At 39.1% G+C, this 13189-nt stretch overlaps 1 protein-coding gene across 1 annotated transcript in view; it reads left to right on the forward strand.

Moving 5' to 3' along the window:
* Positions 1-13189, forward strand: part of LOC143285396 (piezo-type mechanosensitive ion channel component 1-like) — a 213963-nt gene that overhangs the window by 106740 nt on the left and 94034 nt on the right. The window contains exons 12-15 of the mRNA XM_076592641.1: positions 434-679; positions 1278-1538; positions 4044-4182; positions 9912-9968. Of these exons, the coding sequence (XP_076448756.1) occupies positions 434-679; positions 1278-1538; positions 4044-4182; positions 9912-9968 (703 nt within the window). The remainder of the gene's footprint in view (positions 1-433; positions 680-1277; positions 1539-4043; positions 4183-9911; positions 9969-13189) is intronic.

The following is a 13189-nucleotide window of genomic DNA, read 5'->3' on the forward strand; positions in this document are numbered from 1 at the left end:
AACACCCACCACCACCCACCACCACCTGAATCATCATCACACTAATCAAACAGATGTGGTGCTGACTCATGCGAGCCTATATTAGTACTGTGGATCAAGTCTGCAACGTTTGTGAGAGATGCTTCCTCTCCTTGAAAGCCAAAAGTGAAAACTAATCACACAGAAAAACAAAATAAAAAACGGGGGGGAAACCCCACACCCCACGCCCCCATAGCCTGACCTATCAACTAAGTTGGGAAACCCTGTACCTGTCAACAAAGTTGCGAAACTTGCCTGGTTGATGATGAAGGGGGAGAATGTGAACTACAACAGCATGGGATCCTTGAAACTGAAACTGAAAACTAATCACACTTAAAAAAAAAATAAAAAAAATAAAATAAAGAAAGTAAAAATCCCCATAACCTGAACCACCCGACAATTGCAAAACTTGCAGCGCCTGGTCGACGATGAAGGGGAGAATGTGAACTACAACAGCATGGGTGGTCAGGAAGCGGATGGCACCGGCGGAGAGGGAAGTGGAGCCGGGCCCTCCGGCGCCGGAGATGACGCGCTGCTGGATGTCGAGGGAGAGCACGCGGACAAGGGCCACACGGGGTCGTTTGCCAAGCGGGCGCCCCTCGTCTCCATCTTCATGTTCGCCATGAAGCAGAGCTACGTGCTGATGCTGATCGCCATGATGGTGAGTTGATGAGGGAGGAGGAGGGCAGGAGGGGTGTGGGGTGGGAGGGGGTGGACAGGAAGAGGAAGGAAGGAGGGGGAGAAGGAGGAAGAGGAAGGCGAGGAGGTTGTTTGAGCAGGAGGAGGAGTTTGTGTGAGGAAGAGGAGGTAGAGGTGAGTGTGGTGTGTGTATGTGTGTGTGTTGGGGGGATGGGGGGGGGGTGTTGTGTGTGTTTTGCGTGTGTATGTTCTTCAGTGTACCTTAACATAGAAGCAAGCAAATATTTCTCCCTCCCCACCCCCACACCCCACAAAAAACAACAAAACCTCTCACCACCTCTTATGCCAGTCTTGAATAAAAGCTAATTTGTGTTTGCACATTTCTTCTGTCATTGCTGCTGTGTGCACATGTCAAATGATCGGCATAAGGACAAGCCCAGCGCTTACTTTTTTGAGGAAGTGTCTGGGTTTGTTCCAATGTACCTTTTATTTACCTGTATGCTAGCTGAATGGGTAGCGCAGGCAGCATTGACTTGAAGTTGTGTACCTTGTGAATGGAGAGAGTTACCACTCTTTACTAATTGTTAATCTTCTTAACCCCCTTTTCCTTGTGGCTACAGGCGTGGAGCATCATGTACCTGAGCTGGCTGACCTTCGTGCTGCTGCTGGTGGCCTGCCTGCTGTGGATGCTGCCCAACTCGAGGAGGGCCAGCCTGGTGACCTCCCCCTTGCTGGTGGTGTACGCCCTGGGGCTGCTGCTGGCCCAGTACGCCTTCAACATGGACCTGAAGCCCGAGCTGCCCACCATGGCCGGGGCCATGACCATCAAGGAGATCGGCCTGGTCCACTTCGACACCCCGCCTAAGGACCTGGCTTTCCATGTGAGGAACTTACTTCCTTTGTTTTCTATAGAGTGACCACAGTCAGATGTGGATTATTCTGTCACTATTTGGGGGGGATCTGCAGGAAGAAGCACTAATTCCATGGGGAAAAAAAGGAAGAAAGAAAAAAAAGATCTTTATTTTGCAGTATCTAGGCTGGACAACTCCGGCTAGCGAAGCTCTCCCCGGGAATAAACCCTGACTGGCACAGCTCCAGCCAGTCATTTACTGCTGCTTTGATCCATGATCCCTACACGAAGAATGAAAAGTATTACTGTACTCCTTTTATTTCTCTCTCTCTCTCCTTTATCTTCTTTCCATTTTTTCCGCCGTCCTCTTCCTCTCTTTGTTTGGTGGTGGTTCACAAGGGGGAAAAAAGAAGAAGAAAGTTAGCATTTGGCAGCCCTTGTGACACCCTCAACACAAAGGTGCCAGTAGTATGGCCTCCACAGCTGTCTGGGGCAGGGCATTCCAGTCCTGGATTAACAGTTTAAAATGTTATTTGAAGATAAAAGAAATAATTTTTTTTTCTACCAGTATGGTCATGCAATGAGATCCAGTGGCCTTACTCAACTCTTTGACCACCAAGTTTCTGTATGAACCCCCCCTCCCCCCCAGAAGAAGAAAAAAAAACCGGACTGACAACATTGCGGAATGTAAAGGAAGACCATTTGCAGAGACCCAAGCTTTTACGCACACAACCGACAGACCTGGAGGAATCTGGTGAACAGTTCTTCATGTCCAGCACCCCAATGAGTCTTGACAGAGTTGAGGGAGAAGAAGGAAAAAGATTTTTTAATTTTTGTTTAATATATTTTTTTTTTTATTACCTTTGCAAAGATTGTTTTTTGTGAAGAAGGGGGCAGGGGAAAAGGGGACGTATGGAATGATAATGACAACAGTAGTCACTTTGGACCCAGTTATGAGAACAATAATTGGATAAACATTTTACACCCTCAGGTACTGGTGATTCAAGTCTTCATAGCTCTTGATAAACTGATAACACTTCATCCATGCTCTTATTGATGTCTAGTTTGATTATCTATTCATTTGAATTTTTTTCTGAGAATTTTCCCTTTTGAAGAGCATCACACCATTGTAGCTGAGTGCTCTGATGCTTTTTTTTTTCAACAGTTTATCGTTTAACTGAGTATGGTCTTTATATATATGGTATGGCAGCAGTTTGACCCTTGAGATAAGAAATTAGCACAATGACATATACCGATAAGAAACAAGTACAGTGACACATACTAGATATACCGCTTTTAGTAAATACAGTCAAACACTTCACTTTGCATCACAAGGTAATCAAGGAGTACTGAGAACCAAACCCAGTAACAACAACAAAAAAAACCCAGCAACAACAAAACATTGATTAAAAAAAAAAAGGTGGTATGCCTTTGTCTAAGCTCAAACTTCAATGCTGGTTTGTTGTTTGATATTCATTGCCCATTGCCGCATTTCAGTTTCCTGTGAGATAAGAATAGTCTGGATTCCTTGTTGTATCAGCAATCGAGGCCAGAAAGATATTGTCAAAAAAAGCTTACTCATACTTTTTCTCTTTCGTTGTGGAGGCCAAAGCCGTAAATTGAGACATGTTTTTTTGAAAAATCCTTTTTTGTTGCAGAACATCTGCACAGATAAGTTAGTGTTGGTGGCAGAGAAGACTGCTCAGAGGAGTTGTTGAACTTGAATGCTATGTTTCCAGTTGGAAATGGCTTGCATACAGTGATTCTTTTTTTTTTTTTTTTGGTTCAGTATGGCCTGAAGGAAATAAATCTTGAAATACGATTGATGTTTCAGTCTCAGATCCGCAGGCCACTGACGCTTCAGTTTCTGATACGAGCTTTGATGCTGGGACTGCCATATGGTCACTTGAACAAAGAAACTCTGACAAAAACTGTTTTTAATGTGTATATTTTTGTTACTTTCTTGTATGATTAAAACGACAACGACAACAACTTATTTTACAGTTTGAAGTTACAGCTGAGTAAGCTTAACATGGAATGGTATTCATGAAAAAAACAACTTATTTTCATGCGTAATGTTTAGTGTTTTTTTCTCATTCTTTTTTCTTTTGAGATCTGTAACTGATGTTTCAGTCTGAAACAACAAAAACACAAAATGATGATTATTATTAAACAAAACAAGGCAGATTATTTGAGTTGAGATCTGTTTGATGTAACAGTTGTGAACTTAACCCCTTGATTGCTGCTGCTGCTGATGTGTGTGCTCGTCAATGAAGGGCTGTCACCTCACTGAGATAGAACGACAGCGCATTACAGGTCAGGGTGTCTGTTGCCTTTCTTCATTTGGACTCATACCTCTTGGGGAATGCTTTACTTTTGTTCAACAAATCCGATTACACGAACTTCAGAGTTAACAAAGAGTAGTAGTTACACTTCAGATTCATGCCACTTTTGACCAGTGTTCAGTAGTCAAGGGGTTAAAGGTCTGTGAGCTGATGTGAGTTTCACATTTCCATCTGTACACCCCTCTCCACAGATCCTGTTCACCATGTTTTTCATGATGTCCCTGAGACAATTCATGCGAGAGCGACGCCCGGCCAGCGAGCAGCCTGCGGGCTACCCCATGCACTCCCGCACCGACAACGTTCCCATCGAGGGCTTCAATGACCTGATGAGTAAGGAATGAAAGAGGGGGTTGTGGTTGTCTTGTGCGTGCTTCAGAGGTTAGAGATGTTGTGATCTGTTCTCTGTTGTTTTAGGCTGATCATATCTTTTGTTACTTATATCTCATGAGTGGGAGGTTGTTTTTTTTTGGTTTTTTTTTATTATGCAGATTTTCATATTGAGATTTTCGTGATTTAAAAAAAAGGTTTTGTTTTCCCCACCTTTATTTTACTTTGTTTCAGTATTAAGACACACATTTTGGTTAAGGAGCCCCTGGACCCCAACTGCTAACTTTTCATTTCATTTTACTTAGTTTTGGTATTAAGACACGCATTTTGGGTCAGCAGCCTGGGGATCCCAGCCACAAACTTTTCCATTTGTTTTACTTTGTTTGAGTATTAAGACACGCTTTTCAGTTCAGCAGCCACGGGATCCCAGCTGCAAACTTTTCAGTTGTACAAAAATCAGTCTCTCCCACCCATGTTACCTGTTGTGGTGGTGTTGGTCGGCTGTGGTAGTTGCTGGGTTGTCAGTATTGTTTTGCTGTTTGTCGATGTTAGTGTCGATGTGGTCTAGGTTTGTTGTTTGTAGATGAGAGCAGTCAAAATGTGCAAACTGTGAAGAAGAGTGCGCATGGGTAATCCATAACCTATCTAGGAGATGATAGGTTTGTGGGGAGGAAGTGCCGTAATAAAACACAAATCAGCAATAGGTGTATCTTGTACTTTTCTGGGTGTGTTTATTAAACTTATTTGAGGGGGTGAAAAAAAATCCTGTGATAAGGAAATTAAATTGCACACACACACGCACGCACGCATGCACGCACGCACACAAGACATCCTCCAGTCACTCCTGTCTGTATACCATTGCTTGCATGCATGCACAGTTACAGAGGCATGTGCGCACACACATGCACATGCACACGCACATGTACAGGTGCACACACACACACACTCAAAACACACGCACACACACACACACACACACCCACACACATTAAGAATTGAATTTTTTGAATTGAACTTTTCTTTGTAGTTGACAGTTTTTACCTATGGTGTGTGCAGGTTGGTTGTAGTTTTTTTTGTTTGTGCATCTTGAAGAATTAAGATAGTTTTATGACTAACATTTTCCCCTTGGGAAATTTTTACCAAGAATGCCTTTGAGTATGTCTATTTTTTTCTTTGTATGGTTTCCTGCCAAAAGTAACATATTCGTTTGTTCCCTTGTCTTTTTGCATTTTAAACGACATGCTTTGACTGCTTGATAACCATTTTGACTGAGGTGAATGATCACAGTTTTAGAAAAAGAACCCTGATCTTTTTGTATCATGAAACCTTTTTGGTTTAGCTGAGTGGTTGTAGTGTTGTGAAGGAACCTGATCAGGTTTTGTTTTACTTTATTGACCAGCTTCAGTTACTGCTCAGTTTCAGAGAGAAACACTAGCCAATATGAGTATAGACAAGGTAAAGACATGGTACTCTCCTTTCTCTTTCTCTTAACGTAGACTCTTGTTGGGAATCCGTTTGAAAGAAAATTCCCTGACACCGCACACTCGAGTGAAGTTTTCTGTTTAACACCACACAATAACATCGGCTTGTTTGTCATTGTCATCATCATTGTCACCATCGTCACCACCACCACCACCACCACCATCATGATGATTATTTTGAAGTATTATTGATTTGGTGATGTAGATGCAGTGTGGTAGATAGGGTCAGTGATTGTCTCTAAGAGAGGAAGCTACTGTTTTGCGTGTAAAACTTTTGTGGTGGATGCAGTCAAGCAGAGAGAAGAATACAGACATGATAAAAAAATTTTTTTTTTAATCACAAATATTATGAGTGCAGTTTAACAGATACGCACATACAAAACGCGTACAGGAAAATATTCTTAGGAGCATACAGTCTTGCATCCATGGACACATGCACACCTCCACACACACACAAAAAAAGCACACACACACACACACACACACACACAAGCACGCATGCACACACAAACACACACACACACACACACACACACACACACACACACACACACATACATTTATATTTTTAAAGAAATGTGAATGCACACACATACACTCACTCACTCACTCACTCACTCACACACACACACACACACACACACACACACACACACACACACACACACCAACACCACCACCACCATCCCCACCATCACCACCACCACCACTACTACCACCAGCACCACCACCACTACTGCCACCAGCACCACCCCCACTACTACCACCACCATCACCATGGTGATTGATTTTGCGTGTTGAAAATTGTGTACTGCCACATCACTTGTTTCTTCACTCCCACTCTCAGTACCTCGCACGTCTTCATATCTATTCACACATGTGTAAACATTTGTTTGACACCCTTTTTCTCCACAACAGAATTGTTTTCCTTACAGCACCATTCATCTAGCACCTTGGTATTGGATTGTCATGTTCACATGTAATCCAATTAACGGATGTGATTTTGGATTGTTAAGTTTACACAATCCTTTTTACAGTTGCTATATTGGATTGCTTTTTAAACTTTTTAAAAAATTTTTTTTACGTATAATCATTTTTACAGTTGCAACATTGGATTGTCATCTTAATATATTATCAATTACACGATTTGATATTGGATTGTCATGTTTGGATATGTAATACATATAATCCATTTTAACGATTGCCTCAACCCCTGCTCTTTATTCAATAAGAAAAGCTTGAAATATTAACGTTGAATGCTTTGAATTGATAGCCTTCGGTGAATCTTCATCTCTGCCCTAGTTGTTGGTTTTGTGATCAAGGTATTGATGTTGATTGAGAGAGAAGCAAAGGGCATAATAGCCAGCTAGTATCAACTCAGTCACAAAAAACGGTTGATAGTTTCATGATCAGAGTATTGATATTTGTTATTGGCAGCATGGAATGAATTCTCTCTCTCTCTCTCTCTCTGGTTGATAATGGTTAAAAGAAAATCTAAGTCTCTTCTTGGCTTGGAGCTTGCAGAATGAGAAAGATTTTCTCTCATTATACATCTTTCCTGTTTCTCTTTTCGTGCTCACATTTCTGAGCATGTTTTCTGAATGGCCTCCAGAACAGCTCCCCTTTTTTTTTTCTTTTTCCTTTCTTTTGTTGGATTTTTATTCTAAACACATGCAAAGTGAAAGTAGATCAGTATGAACTCAGTTTGAAGGAAGTCAGAAGCATTCCATGTCAGCTCAGGTTAAAAAAAAAAAAAAGAAAAGAAAAAAGGGGTGGTGTGGGGGTGGGTGGGGGGTGGGGGAATGAAAGAATGTTAAAGGTGTGTGTGTTCTGATATGATTTTGCCCTCATGTTTCAAAGTCTCATGGCTCTTTTTTGAAACCTTTACAGAGATAGTCATGTAACATGGATGATTTTATTGCAGAAAATTTTGAGAAACAAATATATCAGTAGACTATTGATGTTTAATTGAATTTTGTCTTTTCTGACCAAGAAGCATTAAATTTATGGACCATTCTATTTTAATTCTGCTTTGCCTGCAAACTAAATTTCAGCTTTTAAAAAAAAAATTCTTTATCTTAATGCCTGTGTTGGTTCTTGGACTAAAACGATGACAGATTTTTGACAGTGATGATTTAGAATATTTGTATTGTTGCTTTGACCATGGTAGATGCTTGCAGATGGTGATAATTCAAATCATTTTATCATGCTGCTTCAACATTGTTAGAAATTAATGTTTGTACATGCTTTTATTTGTGCAGTAGTGATGGATGAATATTGTGTCTCTAAACATGCTTTGACGGAAAAGTGATTATTGTCTGTGGTAGAGCTATAGCTCTTCTTTTACATGTTTGCACACATGATAATAAAAAGCACATGCATGCACACGTGCACACACACACACACACACACACACACACTGTGCATATTTAGATATATACGCACTTGCACATATTATTGAGGGGAAAAAAAAAAAGAAACAAGAAAGAAAGCCCCCCAAAATAGAATGTGACTGCCAAACATGTATGGTGAAAATCAAACGATTTATTTTTCAAAAGGACTTTTTTTTTTTTTTTTTTTAAATCCAAATCCAAAAGGACAGTTTACTTGTCAACTACAAATTGTGGAAACACTTATCGTTGGACCATGACTTGATGGCAACATGAATTTTCTTTCTTATATCTTTGGGGATGGAATGGGGAGATCAAGTTTGTACAAGAGACAGGGGGAAAGGCCAAAAAAAAAAAAAACCAAAATGAAATCCTTTTGTGTTGAAAATGCGAAGAAGCGAATTCTGTCTTCATTGCTGATGGTTTTGTTCCTCTGAACTGCGTTAGGTCAGTTTGTCAGTGCCAATGATTGTACAGAAAATGATATGTGTTAGCCAGAATGTTGGGGGAAAAAAAAGGGGGGTGGGGTGGAAAAGAAGAAAACATTGTATGATTGAAGAGATCATTCACCAGTAAGATTGATCTGTTTGCACGCTCACTATTGGTGGTGTTGTTATGAACATCACTCTCAGAAGCTCTTACTGCCATGAACATAACTTATTAGTTATGAATATGGGCCTGAAAGACTTCTCTGCCTGTATTGTATTTAATTTGTGCTTTGGCTTCTTTGAAAATGAAACTTTTATCTTTGGGGTGCAAACATTTTCCTGTACCTCTTGCTGCATGTCTGTTCAGTTTCAGTGCTGAGCTGTCTTGTGTTTCTTTTTTGATACCAGGTCTGGGGGAGAAAAGTCTGGAGTGTAAAACTAATGTTGTCTTGGTTCTGTGTATGATGCTTGGGCAGAAGTGATCAACATATGAATGATGATTAAAAAAAAAAAAAAAAAAAAAAAAGTGAAAAGTATTTCACTCAGGATGACCAGTTGGTAGTTTAACTCTGACATATTGCTTGAGAACCAAGGAGCAGTTCAGTTAAAGGAGGGCGAGACGTCTTTCTTTCACACAAGAGCGGTAAATGTCGACCCCATGTTAAAATGATTTTTTTTCTTTTGATCATAAATTTCAGTTGAGACACATTGTAAAACAAAAAATGAATAAATAAAAGATAAAAAGACAAAATAAAGTAAAAAGAAAAAGGCAAGTAAAAATGTTAGTCTTGAAATGGCAGATAATTTTGACATTTTTTCTGTGAGATGGTGGGGATAAAGAAGAAGCAAAGAACAGAGAAGTTTACATTATATTGGTATCTGACTTCTTTTTTTTAAGTCCAGATTTTAGTCTATTGATCAAGCAAATGAAGACAGGTATACAGAACTGATCAGGAGAAACAAAACAAAACAAAATAAAACAAAACAAAACAAAAACCCACCAAGATTTTGGTGGCATGAAAAGTTATAGTTGTTTGTTGTTGAAGAGACAAATAAAGTCAGAAGTTTACATATTGCTGCTAACTATTCAACAAAAACAACAACAACAATTGACAGTCCAGATCTTGGTCACACAAAACAGTTCTCGTTGCTTGGTGAACAAACAAACAAACAAAGCGAGAAGCTGACACACAACATACCGGGTCTCTGACAAAACTACACCCATTCCAGACCCACACAAATTAACATGTCCAGTCCAGTTGTGCATCGTGAACACTCGTGATCGCCCTTGTCCTTGCCTGTCAGTGACAACGTTGCAGTGACGGCCAGCTGTGGGGGCCGTTGTTGATCGTGCGTGCCTGATGTCATGTCGGTAGACAGCTTTGTAGATTGATTGTGGCTTGCATGCTCTTGTCTCTCTTCTTTCTTGGCAGATTTGGGCTTTCATGACTCAATGGATGGCTATGACAGTGCAACCATTCGTGTATTTGGTAATCTTTGTTTTTCTGGCTTTTTTTCGCCCCCCCCTTTCTTCTCTTCCCTTGTCTTTTTGTCCTTGATGTCGGTGGTTTCGTGATGTATCATATGTGGTGTGTTTTTGTTGTTGTTTTATTGTATTTTTTGTTTGTTTTTATTTTATTCTTGTAGATTTGACCTGGTTTTTTGTTGTTGTTGTTGTTTGTTTTTTCCCTTCCGTCTTCCGTTTGTAATGTGATTTGTGTTCCATCACACTTGTTTTCGTGTTTGGTCTTTGACATCTTTCGAATGTGTGTGTGTGTGTGTGTGTGTGTGTGTGTTTTAATTCTTTAAAAATTATTTTGATGCATGCATATTAGTTTTGCGGATGCTTTTGATGTCATTCAGTGCTGTTTTTGCAGTGTTTTATTTTCAAATTTTGGTATGTCTCAGATTTTAGGTATAAAAAAGTACATTGTGAATGACTCAAAATTTTCATTAACATCTTGGTTGTTTTTCGTATTTAATGTTGTCTGTGACATGTGTTGTTGTCAACAAGTATTTAAGTGGTACGTGGATACAGACATTGATTGTGAAGAACCACCGGCCAATGCGTCAACAGTTGTGTGTCTGTTTATTTGTTTGTTTTATAACATTTTACCTCACCACTGGTTTGTGCCATAACTTTGATATCTGTTTTCAGCTCTCTCTCACTCTCTTGATCGATTGATCTCTTTCTGTGTTACTTAAGCTGAGGGATGGAATGTGAGGAAGAATGCTGGTTTGCATGCTGCATAAGTCTGCTTCTGCATGCTTTTATTATGATGAGTTATGCTGAAATTATTTAAGCATTAAACAACTGTACCTAACCCCTTTTCCCTGTCCTCTAATATTTTCAGGATTTTTTTTTTTTTTTTATGCATCAAAATTTAATAGTTACATGGCTACTTTTAACCAAAAAGAATGGTGAGATTGCTGCTTTTTTTTATTTTTATTTTTTTAACAAAACAAATGGTTAGATTGCAAATTTTTAATAAATGGTTAGATTGCAAATTTTTAACAAAACAAATGGTTAGATTGCAAATTTTTAACAAAACCAAATATCTGGATTGCAGCTTTTTAACTAAACTAAATGGTGAGATTTCAGATTTAACAAAACTAACCAGATGACTGCTTTTTTTTTTTTAACAGAAAAGAATGATTAGATGGCTGCTTAAAAAAAGGTTATATCGCTGCTCTTTAACAAAACTGAATGGCTATTTGACTGCTTTTTAACAAAACCAAACTGTTAGATGGCTGCTTTTTAACAAAAATACCAGAATGCAGGTTTTTAACAAAACTAAGTGTTCAGATTGCAAATTGCTCACAAAAGTAAACTTTTTAACAAACTAAATGGTCAGATTGTTTACATGCACACAAACACATACGTACACAGTTTGGAAAGCTATGCTAACTTATTTTGAATAAAGAGAAACATGATTTGGAGGGTAACTGTGCCAGGAAAGAAAATAATAATGATAATGTTGAAAATGATAATAATGATGATACTATTTCTGATAATGAAAATGATGATTGTGGTAGTATTTATATAGTGCTGAATCTTTTGCAGAGACACATCAAAGTGCTTTCACACCATTCATTCACATGCATGTGTAACTTCTGATTCAGACGGATGAAAGACAAAAAGTTCATGTAAATAAAAAGCTAGAGTAGCTATTGACCAAACAAAGAGAAGTAGGGGATGATGGCTCAAGAAGTTGGGAGGTTGGGGGCTGTTTTGGAAAGAAGTAGGTTTTAACTCTCTCCATACGAACGGCGAAAGAGACGACGTTAACAGCGTTTCACCCCAATTACCACCATCAAAATATTACAAGCGGAAGGCTCTTACACTGAAGAGGTGAATGTTGACAAAGAATACCACAATTCTGACGACGGAAGCTAAAGGTTGGGTCATTGAGACACCCACTGGACATCCGAGCTGTCTGTGTAGAGGAGAAGAAAGGACTGGCCGTACTGAGTGAGTTAAGACCAGAGATTTGATGAAGTGATAGGAGAAATTCATTGTAAGTGTAAGGTCCAGAGACAGTTAAAGAGCGGCGGCCAGCTGATAAACACACACACACACACACACACACACACACACACACACACACACGAGATTATTCCTGTGCAATATTTTCATCAAATTGACTGCATCACAGGTGCATGCATGATCCTTACTTTCGTGTGTTACATCCTTTTAAACTGTTTTGATTGATTAATTTCTTTCCACTCTCCATTTCTCTTTTCCTCCTTGAAATTGCTCAACATTATTATCGGTACAGAAAGCATACTGTGGATGAGTTGAATTGCCCTCTGTGCAGAAGTGGTGTTGAAGATGAATTACACTTTATTTTATGTTGTCTTGCTTTAAGTAAATTAAGAGAACAGTATATTCCACGAAAGTATTTTAAGTTTCCAAATCAGTTTCGGCTAAGTCTTGATGGCATCTAATAAAAAAAAAACATTGTAAAGAATTTGTCCATTCACATATATAAAGCATTTAAGTTAAGATCAATAATGATATCATAATTCCTTTGATGATTGTTTCGCCTTGTGCACTTGCATGTTTAATAATGTTGTATACTGCACCCCTTCATAAGGGGCAATGGCCTATATGAATAAATCATCCGAATCAGAATCCGAATCTTTTCCTCCTTGTTTCATTTTGCACTGAATATACAATATTTTGTCCTGTCTATAGCCATATTTGCCTTGATTAAAGTCAAAGTTTTGCATGTCAGTTGCAGTAAAATTCATGGAAAGAAGGGAGGGATGTACTGATAATTCTATTTCAAATGTGGAAAATAAGGGGGTTTTTGTTGTTTTTTTCCTTCCAGTTTTATACATGATAGAAAGCTGCGAGAGTTCCAACAGACAACCGTCTGTCAGTTGCAGTAAAATTCATGGAAAGAAGGGAGGGATGTACTGATAATTATATTTCAAATGTGGAAAATAAGGGGGGTTTTGTTTTGTTTTTTCCTTCCAGTTTTATACATGATAGAAAGCTGCGAGATATCCAACAGACAACCATCTGCAGGAGACTTGAATATACCTGTCATCTCACTTTGAATTGAGCTGCTTGGGTGTAGGTTAGATAGACACAAATACATAAGGTGACAAGTCTGTGTCACAGAAACTCTTGTTGATTGAAACTAAAATGTACATGTTAAGAGCTCCTGATTCATAAAAGTTTGCCATATGGAACAGAGACAGT

The sequence above is a fragment of the Babylonia areolata genome, chromosome 9 (assembly GCF_041734735.1).
Source record: "Babylonia areolata isolate BAREFJ2019XMU chromosome 9, ASM4173473v1, whole genome shotgun sequence".
In the NCBI taxonomy this organism is placed as follows: domain Eukaryota; kingdom Metazoa; phylum Mollusca; class Gastropoda; order Neogastropoda; family Buccinidae; genus Babylonia; species Babylonia areolata.